Genomic DNA, 19,226 nt, shown 5'->3' with positions numbered 1-19,226 from the left:
ACAAAAATAGCTTCTATTTGACAGTTAAGTATAAGAGTCAGAATTCTTGTAAGGCTGAAGCTCATTTAGAAGCAACTGACATATAATAAAATAAAATTCAAAATTGCAATCTGACTCATTATAGTTAATCAGTTGAAAATATTCTCACGATAAAAAATTTCAAATATTTCATTACTATTTTGCAAGTTATACACAAAGATCAACTCTTTTACCTTTTTCTTCTTCTACAACCACAGAGTTTTCAAATAAATTCAAGTTCAAAGTTCCTTCCCCTTCAGCAGCCAATGATGGCTTTTTTTTTTCATTCTGTTGCTGGGAAATCTTTATGGTTGGATTGAACACGGGATGATCTTCTAAAGTTTCCATTTCTACAAAAGAAAACTGAAATGTTAAGAGTTTCATATATGTGTCATGATTTTCCAGAAATGGTATAGTTAATATTCAATTTATTTGGTGATTAGTCTAACACCAACCTCAACTGTATGGAAACAGCTGAGAACCTGGAAGGAATGTAAAAAATCTTCAAACAGTGATGAAAATAGTCAACCACAGCTGAAGAATAAAGAGTACAGAAGAAATGAGGTGGTCTTTATCAAAGAAGGAAGGACAGCTCACTGCTGATGATGACAAAAGCCAAGCCTCATCTGTATCAAAACCAAAAAGCAAGGGATAAGTAGTAGTAAAGAGAGAAGACAATGAATAAATTTTTTGAGAAGAAGATAGCACCAGGAGACCTGGGTTAAAATCCCAGCTCTGCTATCTTCTATTGCTGTGACCTTGGATAGATCACTTTACCTTTCTAGGCCTCAATTTATTCATTTATAAAACGAGTTTTCTAAATTCCCTTCCAAACTCAAAGCCTAAGACTATAAATTGTGGTATAAACTTTCTTTCAGTTAGCAGATTCACTGACAAATGAGAGAAGTGACAAAAGAGAATAGACAACCACAGCAGAGGAGATAAGCAAAAACTACTTAAACAGCATGACATCAGAGATATACTATGAAAGGAAGAGCAGCCCTTCAAAAAATTTCCTGAGTGTCTCATTTTGTTCTAATATTGACCCTAAACTAACTGGAGACTGTACTGAGTCAGGCCCAGCCAGAACAGACATGATTAATTGCAGAAGCAACCCACTCTAAGATATTTTGTTAATGAGTTATTTGTGAGACTGGGCATCTTCCAAATCCAATAAATAGCAACAGTTCACATTTACGTAACACTATACTAACTTGCAACAAGTATATCATCTCCATTTTAATCATGGGGAAACTAAGGCTCAGTGTGGTTAGGTGACTTGCCCATGACAACAAAGACTCCAATTCCCAAGATGATGTCACTCCCACCAAAAAACAAATCTAAAGAGACTAAAGTGTGTCCCAAAACTCTGTCAAGAAGTTAAAAATGCAACCAATAAAAACTGTAATCAACGCAACTGTATTGTATTATATATCCCAGGTAACACTGGTCTTAACACTAGGTCAGAAGTCTGTATGGAACCTAGAAAGAACTGGAGTAACAATCAGTCGGTCTTTACCCTGTATAGCCACAGGGGAGAGTACTCTGATTCTAGATAACCATTTTTTCATATAGGAATACTCATAAGCATTATGAGGTAATTCACTAAACTGCTCTAGCTTAAAGGAAATATCCCTTAAGAACATCCAATTCTCTTTACAGTGTTTGAATTTCCTGATGACCAAGCAAACTTTTAATGTTTAATAATTTGGTCTCCTAAACAGACTTACCTCCCATAAGAAAATATCACATGCAGAGTCTTGAAAAGTATATCCCTCACAAAATATATACTAAATAGTGGTTTCACATTATATTTTGTCTTTACAGTTTATCCAATTCATGAACCTGGCTAGTATAAAACATTACTCGTGAGCTTGCAGAGCTGTGAAGTGAACTCCGTTAAGTGATAAAGCTACAGCAGGCCAGAAAGATCAGTCAGGATCTCCCCAAATCATCTCTGAGCTACAACAGTTCTCAATAAATTTTTGTACTTGCAGCACGGAAATGTTTTTAAATCATATGTTCATCTAACTAAGCATATCAAAGTTATTTGTTTTAATTGAATTTACCCTGAGAAAGCAGTGCCTGTCAACATTTATTATCTCATCTGCAAATGGTAAACACTGACTTGCCGAATCAGCGATGAAGTAGTATTATTCACAATAACAAATGTTACTAAATTGGACAAAGTTCGACCATAAGTTGGCAACTGTGCAGGTCTTTTAAAAAACTTCATTTTAACAACAAAATACAATTTTAACATTCTGTTAATAGAATTCTGTTAATAGTGAGACAAATAATTCAGAGGAAGTTGTGACCTGGTGTTAGTTTCACAAAAATTTCTTACCTTAATCATGGTACACTTCTCAGCTCTGGAACAAGGTCTCACTAAAATTCAACAGTCAGCTGGACATCTCTAACAAGGTGTCCTATAGACATCTCAAACTCCACATAACTAAAACTGAAATCATTCCTTCCCCTATCGCCTCCAACAACTCAAAACTTATCCCTCTTCCAAACTTTCTTATTTCTATTGAGGGCATCACTATTTTTTCCAGTTATCTAAGCCTGCAAACTCTGTTTTTCTACTTCTCATCCCCACATAGCCAAATCTTGCTGATTCTACCTCTACAACATCTCTCCATACTGCCTTCTCTCATCTTATACAACCTCCACCCTAGACTAGCCCTTACCTCCTGCCTAGACTATTATAAAACCTTGATGGCGCTTCTTAATCTAATCTCTCCTCTATTCAATCCATCTCACACAGCAGTTACCAAACTGATATTCCTAACGCACATGTCACTACCCTATACAAGAAGCTTCAGTAGCTTCCTAGTCCCTCCAAGATAAAAAACAAACTCCTCTGTCAGTCCATTAAAACTCTCATAATCTTCCTCCAGTTCATCTTTTCAGACCAGTTTTATTCTATTCTTCATTCCAGACACACTGGCCTACTTGTTCTCTTTAGACATCACTCTATTATCTACCTCTGTGTCTCTGTGCAGGCTACAGCCCATCACTGGAATGGTCTCCCTTTTTCACCTCTGCCTCTCGGCATTCCAATACACCTTTAAGGTCCAGCTTAAGTGCCATCGAGGCCTTCCCTGAGTCCCTCAGTCATTAGTGTTCTCTTTCTCTTCCATCTGTAAATTACTTTCTATTTACATCTATGTACATGTTCTACTACATCCCAGCAGACCCTATGTTCCATGAGGCCAAGGATTGCTGTTTTTTTAATTTGTATTGTTATCGCATTGGAAATTAAATGTTTGCTGAGCTCTTTTGTCCTCTCCTATCATGTTCATTAAGTCACTTTAGGTTGGTAAAAACAATTTTAAAAACTTGTCTTAAGAGGGGCACCTAGGTGGCACAGTGGATGGAGCTTCGGCGTTGGAGTCAGGAGGACCTGAGTTCAAATCCTGTTTCAGACATTTGACACTTACTAGCTGTGTGACCCTGGACAAGTCACTTAACCCCATTGCCTAGCCAAAAAAAAAATCATCGTAAGAAATGATGATGATCAGTCAATGTTTTTATTTTCATCCACTTGTAATTTGTCAAAGTCTAAAACCTTAAGTGATGGGTCTTTCACAGACCCTAAGGCTCCCTTGTGGCAAGGTCCTTCACTATAAATACTAGGGATGACCCTTCTTCCTGCCCTTAAAAACAAAAATACAACTTTCCATCTCCTCTGTTTATATTCTCTATTTGGTTCAACATGGCTTCCCCTCATTTATTTCCCCCTCCTGACCACTCCTGCTATTATCTAGTATCTCCTTGTCTTTATAAAGTTCAAATATCTGCTGCCTTCTGTTGCTGTCTGATTAGGTATGCCATCATTCATTAAATTAATCATCTTCCTTAAAAAACACTGGAAAAAAGGAACACAAGTGGGCTATTATCTGAAGCATTTTATGTTGGGAACAAATAACTGAGAAGCTGTTTATTCACAGATATTTACAGAACCTATCCCTTGGAAATGGGAAGGCATTCTGTACTAGAAACAATAAGGTAAGAATGGAAACATCAGACTGAGACAATTGCCAAGCTGGAATAGCAAAAGAAGAAATAATTAAATATAAGCTTATAGCAAAGCAATTTGAAAGGACTCACCCCTCTGATATTTCCTTATTTTTTCTTGTGCCTCCTTCTGGCCTTGCTTGTTTTTTTCTAGCTTAGAGGAAGCTGCCTGTTCCTTTGCATCCTGAAGCTTTGCTGCAAGGTGTAAGTATCTTTCATTCTGTTTCAAATAAGATGATCAGTAGGAAGTTAATATAGAAATTAGCAAGATTTAACTAGTTTATCTACATTTACTTCCCCTGAGGCTATTTCTTCACCTGTAAAATAAAGGGTCTGAAGTAGCAAAGTATAATGGCAGACAAAGTCCAAGCCTGACACTCACAATACTAATTCTGTCACAGCACAGGATCATAACATCAAAGCTGGAAGAGACTTAAAAGATTACCAAGGCACTGTCACAGGGTGTTTCCCAAGTAAATAATTTCACCCTTGTAGTTCAGATTTCTCATCCGTGTACTTCTTTTAGCCTGTGTAACGATCTTGTCTGTACAATCAAGCTTAGAGATTAAAGAAATGACCATTCAAAGCACTTGTGTTTATAGTTTTAGGCAAAGTTTAGTATAAGGATACAAGAGGATTAGTGACAATTGCTTCAGTCATTGTGTTCTCCCTACCCCAGATTCTTGAACTCAGAGTATATAGCAGGCTGGGCTAACCTGGAAGGATTCAGTATTACCCAAAACAATGAATCAGGGCAGTCTCCTGCTATTCCCTGGTGCTGAGGGACCTTACACCCCAAATAGGGAGCATGTGGAAAGTACTATCATTGCCCAGGGAAGTTATCTCCATCTTATGTAGAGATATTAACAGGCGCTTTTGAGGGAAGGAACTCAGGATGAGGGTTAGATGCCTATCATATCTGTAGCCATTAGAAGTCTCATGCCCTCTAGCACTGGTCTCCAGGTGACTAATCTACTATTGTTGAGGTTCAGGGGTGCTGGGACCCCAAAATATTGAGAACAAGAGACGAATGAATTCGACCCAAGCCTTCTTTCAGCCAAAGACAAGGTTTATTAAAGATTTGCCATACTGGCTAGACCCTTAAGGAATCTGGACATTTGTATTGCTAATGCAAGTGGGCCAGATTTAAAAGGATCTGAGCCCTCAGCTAGACTCTTAAGGAATCTAAGCACCTTAATGGAGACGAGGTGAATTTTATATACAGAAAGACTGTGGGAGGGATCCAGGAGTGGCGTCCTGGAGGAGGGGTCTGAGAGAAGGGGTCTAGGGAGGATCTCGATGGCAGTGACTGGAAGGTAGAATGGGGTCTAGATAGGATCAAGGGTGGGAAGTATCTGGAGACCACCGGGAGAGGTAACAGACAATGCAGGGCTGGGCTAGGTTAAGGGTTAAACTGGGGAAATGAGTATACTTAAAGAGAGGCTGGCCTGTGGACAGTACAACTGGCTCATTTAAGGCAAGTGGGAGAATTTCTGGTAGATGGAGGACAAAACCAGGATAGGGCAGTATGTAATGGTATTGCAACTGCAGAACCTTCAGTCTCTTGCTAGACTGGGGGCAACCACATAGATGGAGAAAGGAAGGAGTTAAGAGAGGATGACACAGACAGAGAGGGCAGTATATCCTAAAGGTGGGTGTCCTCAAGCTTATTCTCTACCACTTAGATTCGTCAATGTGGCTGAGGCTACCTGCCAGGCTATTGTCCTAGAGATAGATCCAGCTTTATGAGACTGGTCATCTATGGGGGCTTTGGGTCAGATATGATGAGGTCTGTGATAGTTAGATAGCAGGACAACAGTTCAAGACTCTTCACGAAGCTCTGTAGGTCACTGAATGGATATTCTAGTTGGTGTGAAAGATAATGTACAAAAAACTCCGTGGTGCCTCACTTGATCACAGGCCTGTAGCTGGGGCTTTAGCCTCCATGATGCACTTACTTTAACATGAGGAAGCTTCAGGCACTTACTGAAACTTAAAAGTGGAACATGAGCCAAGGGAGGTCCCATAGCTTCAGTCTTCAGTCCACTATGTGGTAGTAAGGGTCCAGAAACGTTCGGAAGACTGAGAAGGCTTGCACAAAAAGGTTGAAATTGCAGAAACCCTAGCAGAAGGCTGCTGGCATTGTTTCAAAGAGCTGCCTTCCAAAACTCAGAGTCAACAAGATGAAGTGCTTCCTATAAGCCAGGCACCATACTAAAAATGAGGCTAGAGGTCACCTGGAGATCCCTACATGTCTCCAAAGGGATGGCTGTGAAGGAGGAAGAGGTACCTCTACATTTTGGTCTCTGGTCTGGTTTGCCTTGCAACAGGGAAGATAGCACTATTTATTAGCAAGGAAAAAAAAAAGTTTTTTGGTGTTAAAGGAGTTTCAGTTAACAGGAAAATTTATGTGGAATACTTCACCTATCACTGAGATTGATTAAATGAATCTTTACTACTTACTAACACTAGTAATTTACAAATATGAAACATTCACAAGTTTCCAAAATATTATTAAATTTAAGCTTCATAACAATCTTATAAGGTCAGCTCTATAGGTATTATTGTCCCATTTTACAGATAAAGACATCGAGGCTTAGAAAGGTTAAGTGAGTCACACAGTGTCAGTTCTTGACTCCAAGACCAACTCTCTAGAGTAGACCATATTGCCTCCTTACTAGGTTTAATCAAAGCAAAACAATCCCATTTAGCCCTACTATCCTTCCCCAAAAAGTCTATCATAGAACTGTAAAGTTGGAAAGGACATTCTTGGGCATCTAGCCCAACCACTAGTCCCATTTATGTGAATTTCATTTACAATATCTTTGAGGCAGCTGCCCCCAAACAACCCACCCTCACAAAATCAGTAACTCCTCAGTGACTATTCCTACTTGCTTCTCCCTAAGAGTAGCCTGTACCTCAAATCTACCCAAAGGGGAAGCTCTTGCAAGGTTTTAAGTTTTAAGTATTCGTTCTCTGTCTCAATAAATAAATACATAAGAATGCTCTACAATCTGACATAATTCCCTTGCAAGGGAGAAAAGATGAGGCAATCAGTTCTAATACTATTTCTTCAACAACTTAGACAATTTTATAACAAATTTAATATCTAAAACAAAATCTATCAACTTCCTTTCAGTAGTGGTTCCTTGTCCCGACTTCCTGATTTGTCAATGTTACCCTCAATCTCTGAACCCCCAGGTCTTCACCCCCCACACACACTCTTTAAGACAAGACAGGCAGTCTGTCTTGATTTCTGCTTCTCTAGTTTTCCCATCCATCTCTCTCTCTGTGTCTCTCCATTCCCACTGTCAGAACAACTTAGATCAGGTGCTTAATTCCCACTGGGACTACCAACAGCCTCCTTAACTATAATCTCTCAGCTCACCAATCTACTCCATATGATGCTAATAGATTGTTATTTCTGAAACACCACTTTTCTCTGCTCAAAAACCTCCAAGAGCTCTGAACAGTTTACAGCAGAAATTCTAAACTGCTGACCTGTCCTTCGAAGCTAAGCATATCTTATTACAATGGACATTTCAAACTTCATTTTCTGAACACAAACCTTCCACAGATAAGCTGATCTATTTAGTGTCCTTGAAAGATAATACATGTGTAGCCTTGTCTCTGAATCTTTGTTTATATCATTCTCTCTACTCTGACAAGCTAAATTCTTATTACTTGCTAAGTCGTCTCTAACCATTCTGGCTGAAGTAATCTTTTCCTTCTCTGAGCTCCTACGGTACCAATATACTACTCTGTATTTTAAGTAATCTTTTGTTGATGGAAGGATAGCTATGTGGATAAAACAGGAGCACTCTGTGGGCAGGGATATCTCTGATATTGTTTTCCATTTCCCCAAAGGATTTAGCATGAAGCTTTATATACAGTATCTGTCAATTGATTATCCTTCAAAATAATAAGACATGTAACAAATCTCTAACTTACAGGGTCAAATTTTTCCTCTTCTTCTAAACCTTTAGAATTCTCAGTCTTTTCTTCTTGACTCTGCTGTTCTGCATACCGCAAAATCCATTCTTTCATATTCACCTCTTTGTCCTTTTCTACATTTTTTGGCTAGAAAAAGAGAGTAAACATCAGAAAAATGAAGATTAGAGGTGAAAAATCTTTATAATATCAACATAAGAGAAGGAAATAAAATTTAAAAGTGATAATTTGATTTAACAAATAAAATTTAAAAGACATGAAGAATGTCTAAGGCTCAACAAACGTAAATTGAACTTTAAAAATATACATTTTTACTGATGAATTTCTCCCCCTACATTTTCCCAGAGAGACATAGCAAATATTAAATAATTCTTTAAAGAAAAAAAATCTGCAAAACTGATCAATGCATCTAAAAAGTCTGAAAATATATGCAATGTTCCACACCTGACAGACTTCCCCCATCTCTGCAAAGGAATGGGGTGGACATCATCTCATGTCTTTTCTCTGGAGCCAGGACTACTCTTTGTAATTCTGCCACACTCACTTTTGAGTATTTGTAGTTGTTATTTATTTCCATTTCCATTGCTGTACTCACTATGCATAGTTTTCTGAGTTCTGCTCACTTCGTTTTGCATTAGATCATGCAAATCCTTCTAGGCTTCTCTGTATTCCCTGTATTTGTCTCTCACAGCACACGGAAGTATTCCACTACATTCATGTACCACAATTTGTTTAGCCATTCCTCAATCAATGAGCATCTACTTTGTTTTCAATTCTTTGCTATCGCCAAAAAAATGTTGCTATGAATATTTTGGTGTACATGGAGACTTTCTTCTTATCAATGACCTCCTCCAGGGAAGCAGCGGTAGATCAATGGGTGTGGACGTTTTAGTCACTTATTTACATAATCCCAAACTGTTTTCCAATATAGTTGTACTGAGTCATCACCAAATGGTAATCCAACTTAACATTTCCCTGAGAATTCCAAGTTTTGGGAAAATCAAAAGTAGGACTACAGGAGCACAGATTTAGAACTAGAAGGGACTTTAAAGGTCATTTAGTCCAATCTCTTTACAGATGAACAAACCATGTCCCAGAGAAATGAACAAACTTGTCCAAAGCCACACACATGAAGAGGTGTGTGACTATTTCTGTTGTACCATAGGGTAGAAATGGGTTGGGGAGCAGCTTGGGGGAGGAGCGAGGAAAGGGAGGCAAGGAGACATAAAAAGAAAAAAGTAAAAACCACTCAAGATTTGTTTTCTCTTGCAAATAGTTATAATGCACATAAATTTGACTTTTTAAAAACAAGTTTAAATTGTTAATTTCTAAAGTTACCTTAACTTCAGGCTCATCTTCCCTTTTTTTAGTACTAGGTGGTTGAGGAGGTGGAGTAGTAGCCCGTATTTGAGGAGACTGAAATTTTGGCCTATTTTTGGTCTGTTGTTCTTCAAACTCTTGACTAAATCCTTCAGGAAGGGAATCTTGAAAAGGAAAGCAATTAATACAAAACAAAACAAAATTACATATACACAGAAATCCCTGAAGCTATGAAATGGAAAAAAAAATCTATTCTTTACATATTTCAAACCAGGATCAGTCATCGCCTCTCAAAAATCCATCCAATTTTCACTTTTCTCAAACACTACAAATCAAATGCCATTATGCCAAAAATGTTTGTATGATTTTAAAAATCATCATACTACTCACCTCTGTTTGAAACAATTTTTGCAAAATTCAACTAAAATTATTGAATTTGTACATACTCTGGATTTTGTTGCAATGGGATTTGAAAACTTATTAGCTGTGTGATCCCAGACAAGTCGCTGTGCTTTTCTGGACCTCAGTTTCCTCATATTAACAACAAAAAAGGTAGAATTGGACTAAATCTTGTCTAGTTCCCTTCCAGCTCTAAAATTCAACGATTCTCGAGTGGCACTTACTAGTCAAGAATTCTTAAAACTTGGCAGATATAATGTAATTTAAATTTCTCTTTTTCTGCATATATACCAAATCCTTTTGACTGTCTCTCTGAAATGCTACTCTTTCTCTTTGCCACAGCTCAATTTAATTTTAGCTATGGATCTCTTCACCTCAATTAATGCAGACTTTTTTCTAATCTCCATCCAAATACTACAAATTTCACCTTTTTCCTTTGCCCCTAAATCCCTTTAGCACCTCTCCTTTGCTCCAGTTTCAAATTTTTTTTGTCGTTCGAGCTGTTCTTTACAATATTCTTTACACTCTGCCATCCTGTTCCTCTTTTTCTTTTAAAATCTTGTTTGTTTTTAAATTTCCTATTCTTTCAATGACTTCATTTTCTGCCCCAACATTTCTTGTCATGCTATTCTCTTTTTTTTTTGATATCATTCCTTGTATTCTTTTTCTTTTTAAAAAAAATTTTTTTTCCCATATGCTTTTGAGTTGAAAATTTTTTCTCCCTTTTTCTCCCCCCCATCCCCAAGACGGCACACAATCTGACATAGGCTTTACATTTTCATACCCATTAAACATATTTTCACATTAGTGAAGTTGTAAGTAAAAATTAAAACCAACAGGAGGAACCATCAGAAAGATGAAACAAAACTCAACAGAAGGTAAAAATAAGTGACAGTGATTCAACTTCCACAGTTCTTTCTTTGGATGTGGACAGCATTTTCCATCCTGAGGCCTCTGGAGATGTCTTAGATCCTCGTAATGCTAAGAAGGGTTCAGTTTAACATTCTTAGTCATTGCATAACGTGGCTGCTATTGTGTACAAAGTCCTCTTGGTTCTGCTCACTTCACTCAGCATCAGACCATATAAGTTTCCAGGTTTTTCTGAAGTCAGCCTGTTCATCATTTCTTATAGCACAATAGTATTCCATTACATTCATATACCACAACTTGCTCAGCCATTCCCCAATTGATGGGCATCCTCTCAATTTCCAATTCTTTGCCACCACAAAAAGAGCTGCTGTGTATATTTTTGTACATGTGGGTCCTTTTCCCATTTATTTGATCTCTTTGGGATATAGCCCTAGAAGTGCTATTGCTGGATCCAGGGGTATGCACATTTTTGTAGCCCTTTGGGCATAGTTCTAAATTGTTCTCCAAAATGGTTGGATCATTTCACAACTCCACCAACAATGTATTAGTTCCAATTTTCCCACATCCTCTCCAACATTTATCATTTTCCTGTTTTGTCATGTTGGCCAATCTGATAGGTGTGATGTGGTACCTCAGAGTTGTTTTGATTTGCATTTCTCTAATCAATAACGATTTAGAGCATTTTTTCATATGACTATAGATGGCTTTAATTTCTTCATCTGAGAACTGTCTGTTCATATCCTTTGACCATTTATCAATTGGGAATGGCTTGTGTTCTTATAAATTTGTCTTAATTCTCTATATATTTTAGAAATGAGGCCTTTATCAGAGAGACTGGTTGTAAAAAATTCTTTCTAATCTTAGTTGCATTGGCTTTGTTTGTGCAAAAACTTTTCAATTTAATGTAATCAAAATTATCCATTTTGCTTTTCATAATGTTCTCTATCTCCTGTTTGGTCATGAATTCTTCTGTTCTCCATAGATCTGATAGGTAAACTATTCCTTGTTCTCCCAGTTTACTTATGGTATCAGCCTTTATATCTAAGTCTGAACCCATTTTGACTTTATTTTGGTATAGTGTGAGATTTGGGTCTATGCCTAGTTTCTGCCATACTCTTTTCCAGTTTTCCCAGCAGTTTTTTCAAAGAGTGGATTCTTATCCCAGAAGCTGGGGTCTTTGGGTTTATCAAATAATAGATTACTATAGTCATTGACTACTGTGTCTTGCATATTTAACCTATTCCACTGATCCACCTCCCTATTTCTTAGCCAGTACCAAGCAGTTTTGATGATTGCTGCTTTATAATACAATTTAAGATCTACAATTGCTAGGCACCTTCCCCTGCATTTCTTTTCATTAGTTCCTTTGATATTCTGGACCTTTTGTTTTTCCAAATGAATCTTGTTATTATTTTTCTAACTCTATATAATTTTTGGTAGTTTGATTGGTATGGCACTGAATAAGTAAATTAGCTTAGGTAGGATTGTCATTTTTATTATATTAGCTCGCCTACCCATGAGCAACTGATGTTTTCCATTATTTAGATCTGATTTTATTTGTGTGAAAAGTGTTTTGTAATTGTGTTCATAGAGTTCCTGGGTTTGTTTCGGAGGTAGACTCCTAAATATTTTATAATGTCTACAGTAAGTTTAAATGGGATTTCTCTTTCTATCTCTTGCTGTTGGGCTTTGTTGGTAATATACAGAAATGCTGATTTATGTGTTTATTTTATAGCCTGCAACTTTCTAAAGTTGTTTATTATTTCAAGTAGTTTTTTACTTGATTCTCTAGGATTCTCTAAGTATATCATCATGTCATCTGCAAAGAGTGATAGCTTTGTTTCTTCTTTGCCTATTCTAATGCCTTCAATTTCTTTTTCTTCTCTTATTGCTAAAGCTAAGGTTTCCAGTACAATATTGAATAACAGTGGTGATAATGGACATCCTTGTTTCACCCCCATCTTATTGGAAATGCTTCTAGCCTGTCCCCATTACATATAATGCTTGCTGAAGGTTTTAGATAATGCTATTTATTATTTTAAGGAAGACTCCATTTATACCTATGCTTTCTAGTGTTTTTAATAGGAATGGGTGTTGTATTTTATCAAAAGCTTTTTCTGCATCTATTGAGATGATCATGTGGTTTCTGTTGGTTTTGGTGTTGATATGCTCAATGATGCTGATAGTTTTCCTAATATTGAACCAACCCTGCATTCCTGGTATAAATCCTACCTGGTCATAGTGTATTATTCTTGTGATAAGTTGCTGTAATCTACTTGCTAGTATTTTGTTTAAAATTTTTGCATCTATATTCATTAGAGAAATTGGTCTATAATTTTCTTTCTCTATTTTGACTCTTCCTGGTTTAGGTATCAACACCATATTTGTATCATAAAAAGAATTTGGTAAGACTCCTTCTTCACCTATTTTCCCAAATAGTCTATATAGTATTGGAATTAATTGTTCTTTAAATGTTTGATAGAATTCATGTAAATCCATCTGGCCCTGGAGATTTTTTCCTAGGGAGTTCATCAATGGCTTGTTCAATTTCTTTTTCTGAGATGGGGTTATTTAAGTATTTTACTTCCTCTTCGGTTAATCTGGGCAATTTATATTTTTGTAAATATGTATCCATTTCACTAAGATTGTCAAATTTGTTGGCATATAGTTGGGCAAAATAATTCCTAATTATTGTTTTAATTTCCTCTTCCTTGGTGGTAGCTTCCCTTTTCATTCTTGATACTAGTAATTTGGTTTTCTTCTTTCTTTTTTTAATTAAATTAACCAAAGGCTTATCTATTTTATTGTTTTTTCATAAAACCAGCTCTTAGTTTTATTTATTAGTTCAATAGTTTTCTTAATTTCAATTTTATTAATTTTTCCTTTGGTTTTCAATATTTCTAATTTGGTGTTTAGTTGAGGATTTTTAATTTGTTCTTTTTCTAGTTTTTTTAGTTGTATGCCCAATTCATTAATCTCCTCTTTTTCTATTTTATTTATGTAAGCATTTAGAGATATAAAACTTCCCCTAAGAACTGCTTTCGCTGCATCCCATAGGTTTTGGTATGTTGTCTCATTATTGTCATTCTCTTGAATGAAATTATTGATTGTTTCTATGATTTGTTGTTTGACCCAATCATTTTTTAGGATTAGATTATTTAGTTTCCAATTATTTTTTAGTCTATCTTTCCATGGCCCTTTATTACATATAATTTTTATTGCATCATGATCTGAAAAGGATGCATTTAATATTTCTGCCTTTCTGCATTGGATTGTGAGGTTTTTATGCCCTAGTACATGGTCAATTTTTGTGTATGTGCCATGTACTGCGAGAAAAAAGTATATTCCTTTCTATCCCCATTCAGTTTTCTCCAGAGGTCTATCATACCTAACTTTTCTAATGTTCTATTCACCTCCTTAACTTCTTTCTTGTTTATTTTGTGGTTAGACTTATCTAGTGCAGAGAGGGGGAGGTTCAGGTCCCCACTAGTATAGTTTTGCTGTCTATTTCTTCCTGTAACTCCCTGAACTTCTCCTGTAAGAATTTGGATGCTATACCATTTGGTGCATATATGTTTAGTAATGATATTACTTCATTGTCTATGGTGCCTTTTAGCAGGATGTAGTTTCCTTCCTTATCTCTTTTGATTAGATCTATTTTTGCTTTTGCTTTGTCTGAGATCAGGATTGCTACCCCTGCTTTTTTTACTTCAGCTGACGCATAATATATTCTGCTCCAGCCTTTTACCTTTACCCTGTATGTGTCACTCTTTTTCAAATGTGTTTCCTGTAAACAACATATTGTAGGATTATGGTTTTTAATCCATTGCAATTTTATGGGAGAGTTCATCCCATTCACATTCACAGTTATGATTACTATCTGTGTCTTTTTCTCCATCCTTTTCCCCCATTTATGCTTTTCTTCCTCCTTTTTCCTTTCCCCTTCACTAGTGTTTTGCTTTTGACCACCGCCTCCTTCAGTCCCTTCCCCCTTTTATTATCCCTTTCCCTTTTCTTCCCCTTTAGTCTTACTGCTGCTTCCCTCCCTTCTTTCCCCCCCTCCCTTTTCTTTCCCCTTTTCCCTCCTACTGCCTATAGGGCAAGTTAGATTTCTATACCTAACTGATTATATTATGCCCTTCTTGAGCCAAATCTGATGAGAGTAAGGTTCAAACAACGCTTTCCCTCTGCTGTAATAGGATTTTGTGTCTTTTCCTGTAATGTAATTTACCCTTGTCTGCCTCCTCCTTTCTCAGTACATTTTCTAAGATCAGATTGATCCACTTATTTGGATCCATTTAACCCACTTGATTAGATTTTTTTTTATCATTACATCAAAGTCAACTAATATCCACCCTCTTTATGTATACTCCTTTAACAAGGTGTAATAACAATACAGTTCTCAAGGGTTGCAAGTCTCATATTCCCTTGTAGGGGTTTAAACAGCCCCCCCATTAACAACATATTGTATCCTTCTGTCCCATTTACCTTTTTAAGTCCTTCTTGAGTCCTGTACTTGAAGATCAAATTTTTTGTTGAGCTCTGGTCTTTTTATCAGGAAAGTTTGGAAGTCTCCTATTTCATTGAATATCCACCTCCTCCCTTGAAAAATGATGCTCATTTTTGCTGGGTAATTGATCCTTGGCTGCATTCCAAGCTCCTTTGCCTGGAATATCATGTTCCATGCCCTGCGGTCTTTTAATGTAGAAGCTGCAAGGTCCTGTGTAATCCTGACTGTGGTTCCATGATATTTAAATTCTTTCTTTCTGGCTGCTTGCAGCACCTTCTCTTTCATCTGGTAATTTTGGAATTTTGCTATTATATTCCTTGGCATTGTCAATTTGGGATCTCTTTCAGGTGGTGATCGGTGGATTCTTTCTATGGTTATTTTCCCTTCTGGTTCTAGGACTTCTGGGCAGTTTTCCTTTATGATTTCCTGAAAGATACTGTCCAGGCTCTTTTTTTCATCATGATTTTCAGGTAGTCCAATAATTTTTAAATTGTCTCTCCTGAGTCGATTTTCCAGGTCGGTTGTTTTACTGATGAGGTATTTTACATTTTCATTTTTTCATTTTTTTGTTTCTGTTTGACTGATTCTTGCTCTCTCATAGAGACATTAGTTTCCATTTGTCCAATTCTAGTTTTTAACAGATTGTTTTCTTCTGTTAGTTTTTGTACTTCCTTCTTCAACTGGCCAATTGTGTTTTTTAGGGACTTGTTTTCTTCAGTGTACTCTTCTGTTAGTTTTTGTCCTTCCTTCTTCAATTGGCCAATTGTGTTTTTTAGGGACTTGTTTTCTTCAGTGTATTTTTTTTCCAATGGCCAATTGTATTTTTGAAGGACTCTTTACCTCTCTCATTTGACTATTAAAATCCTTCTTGAGCTCTTCTAAGAAGGCTTTTTGGGCTTCAGACCAGTTCATATTCCCTTTTGTTGTTGCAGATGTGGGTTTGTTGACAATGTTGTCCTCTTCAGAATTTCTGTCTTGATCTTCACTCTTCTCATAATATGAATCTATGGTATGTTTCTTTTTACTCATGGTGTTTCTTTATTCCCTGGCCTTTAAAGAGATTGAGCTCTCCTGCTGGGGAACAGAGGGTACTGACCCAAGCTTCTTGTGTTGGGAGCCTAGGTCTTAGTCACTGGCTTTGTGTCTGGGGCCTCTTATGCTGGGAATTGGAGGCTGTAGGTTTCTGGCAGCTTACCTTGTGTTGGGCTGGAATCAGCAAGGCTGGAACTTTCAGGCAATTCTAGGTTGCCTGCTTTTCCTTTCCTTTAGCTTTCTTCAGCTCCTTTTAGATGGGTGCTGCAGGGTGTTTATCTGCCTGGGGACCCCTGCAGTGTTGTCTCCCTCGTTTCTGCTAATGCACTGGGAGATTCCTTTGCAGTAGTGCCGAGGCTCCTGGTGGTTTTCTAAGCTGGTTTCCACCGGTTCCCCCCCCCTCACTGAGGCACTGGAGGTCCAGGTGTTGGTGTTTGCCTGCTCTACCACCTGGGCTTCAGGATTTCTTCACAATTGGGGGCTTCAGGGCTCCTACAGCTCACCTGGTATTGGGTTGGAATCAGCAAGGTCAGGCTTTAGGAAGCCTTTAGGTTGTTTTCTTCACCTCCTTTCAGCTGAATGCCGCAGGGTACTTATCTGCCTGGGGCCCCTTGTTTTAGCTGAGGCACTGGGAGACCCGTTTGCTGGGCTGCTGCACTGCTGCTCCTTGTCTTTCTTCTAGTTCAGGTGTTCCAGGGTTTTTTTTTTTCCTGGGGTGATATTTTCTGGGTTTTCAGAGGTGGATAGGGGAGAGTGAGAGCGACTACCCTTTCACTCCGCCATCCTGGCTCTTGTCATGCTATTCTCAACGACTAAGGTTCTCCTCCTTTTTATAAGCTGCATCATTATTTTCTCCTTGCTCAATTGTTAAAATAATTTCCTATGAATTCCTCTTGGCAAGTCTGTGTGGGAGAGTGGACATCATGCTGGGCTTGGAGTTAGGGAGACCTGAGCTTCAATCCCTTCTCAGACACTAAACCAGCCACATGATCCAGGACAAGTCATTCAAACCTTTTAACCTCAGCTTCTTGACTTGTAAGAGGAGGATGGAAAGAATAGTATCTACCTCGCAGAGCTCTTCAGAGAATCAAAAGAAACTTCCTTGTTTCTCCTGAGGCACTACTACACTTCCAGGAGCAAAACTTGACAAATGAACTACCCTTTGTTGTATGTGACAAAATGGACTTACTTCGCCTTTGGTCCCTATGGTCACAGGAGACAAAAAGGCCTCCAGTTGTCATTTACTACCCTGCCATGTGACTTACCCAAGGAAACAAGCAGCAGGTAAGCCTGATATGCAGAAGAGCCAACCTTGAGGCATCTCCTATACTCAAATGAGTTAGCCCTAAGATGCCTCTGATTACCTCTGGCCCCCAGAAACCCAGGCTCCCTCTTTACCTCATAAGAATACGCCCTGCTCACACAGAGAGCAGGAGCATCTCCCACTGTCAGAATCCCTAGCCTTGTGCCTCATGCCCTCTCCTCAGCTGAGTGGCCTTGTGGAGCTGAGATTCTGTCCATGTAGTCCCCCTTTTCTCCTCCCATTGGCTACCCATCTCAATTCTGTACTTTTGCTTGTGCTATGCACTTATGCTACGTGTGGCAATAAATGGAATTGCAACTGAGGGCTTAGAATACATTCTTCCTCAGTCCTTGAACTCCAAGAAGTCTGCCTCTTGAGCTGGAAGCAAGAGCCATAGAACCTTGGTCCTACACCCTAAACCTGGAAGCCCCTGACTCATCCTAATGCACCTCCATTTCTCTTTCTCTCTCACACTCTACACATTCAATCACCACATCTTGATGATATTTCTAAAACATATCTCACCATCTGTCCCCTTCTCTCCATTCACAGGGCCACCACCCTCATTTGGGAACTCCTGACTTTTTACCCAGATAACTGTAACAACCACCAAATTGGGTCTTTCAGTCTCATCTCTCCCCTTTCCTACCTATCCTCCATGTCCTGATAAAGTGATACTTCTAAATCCTCTGCTCAAGAAACTGTAGTGGTTCTGTCCAGGGATCTCTAGGATCAAATACCGACTCCCTTGTTCAACATTTACAATTTGGCTCCAAGCTGTTTTTCTAGCTTTAATACACACATCATTCTTAGGTCCAGCCACACTGGCCTTTTTGCCCTCCTTTTCATGGCATGCCCCCTCCCATCCATCTCCCTACTTTTGTGTCACTGGCTGTACCCAATGCCCCCCAATATACTTCCTCCTTTTCTCCACATCTCAGAATTCCCAGTTTCCCTCAAAGCTCAGTTCAAACACCCAACTCAGACTGACTCATGAAGACCTTCCGGATCCCCCAACTGGTGGTGCATCTCCCCCTACCTCTAGTTATCTTGTATTTACTTTGCACATATATACAGCTGCCCACCGCTGATAAACTATAAGCTCTTCAGGGAAGGCAAGGGCTGTTTCACTTCTGTCTGCAATGCCTGACACATGGGTGCTTGAATGCCTTTTACACATTCTAAGAACTAGAGACACAAAGTCAGAAATGAAATGAGCCCTCCCTTCAAGGGTGTTAAATTCTATCATGGAAAACAACACATATTCATGAATAAATATTAAATACATATGTAAATATTAAATACATTAGTAATAGAAGGACAGGGTACTAGTAACTGGGGGGGTGGGGGGAGGGTAAGGAAAGCCCTCAGACAGGAAGCAATATTTGAACTGAACTTTGAAGGACCCTGGGAATGCCAAGAGAGGAGGAAGGAAGGCCTTTGAGGTACAGCTGATAGTTTATGCAAAGGAGAACTGTGTACAAGGAACAGCAGAAGGCTAGTGTGGCTAGATTATAGAATGAATCAAAAGGAGTAAAAAACGTAATAAGACTGGAAAGATAGGATTGGGTCAGACTGTGAAGGGCTACAAATGACAAAAAGAGGCATTGGTCCTAGAGGCAATATGGAATTTATTTTTTTCAAATAAACAGCATTTTTCTAATCCTATAATCTATATCACAATGTGTTTTATTTCTATGACATTGAATCAGTAATTGTGTGCCAGTTGCTTCTTCTGTTATTTTGTCTGTCATTTTATACAAATTAAATATTCTATGTTAAGGTTGACAGCGATGACTC

General features: G+C 38.1%; 1 protein-coding gene across 1 annotated transcript in view; it reads right to left on the bottom strand.

The window, feature by feature from the left end:
* The window catches only part of DHX29 (DExH-box helicase 29), a 66,014-nt gene that overhangs the window by 32,687 nt on the left and 14,101 nt on the right, over nucleotides 1-19,226 (bottom strand). The window contains 4 exon segments of the mRNA XM_020997204.2: nucleotides 213-368; nucleotides 4,135-4,261; nucleotides 7,993-8,121; nucleotides 9,331-9,476. Coding sequence (XP_020852863.1) covers nucleotides 213-368; nucleotides 4,135-4,261; nucleotides 7,993-8,121; nucleotides 9,331-9,476 — 558 coding nt within the window.

Source organism: Phascolarctos cinereus, unplaced genomic scaffold, assembly GCF_003287225.1.
Source record: "Phascolarctos cinereus isolate Bilbo 61053 unplaced genomic scaffold, phaCin_HiC Scaffold_4;HRSCAF=312, whole genome shotgun sequence".
Lineage (NCBI taxonomy): Eukaryota > Metazoa > Chordata > Mammalia > Diprotodontia > Phascolarctidae > Phascolarctos > Phascolarctos cinereus.
This window is presented reverse-complemented; position numbering and strand designations above follow the sequence as displayed.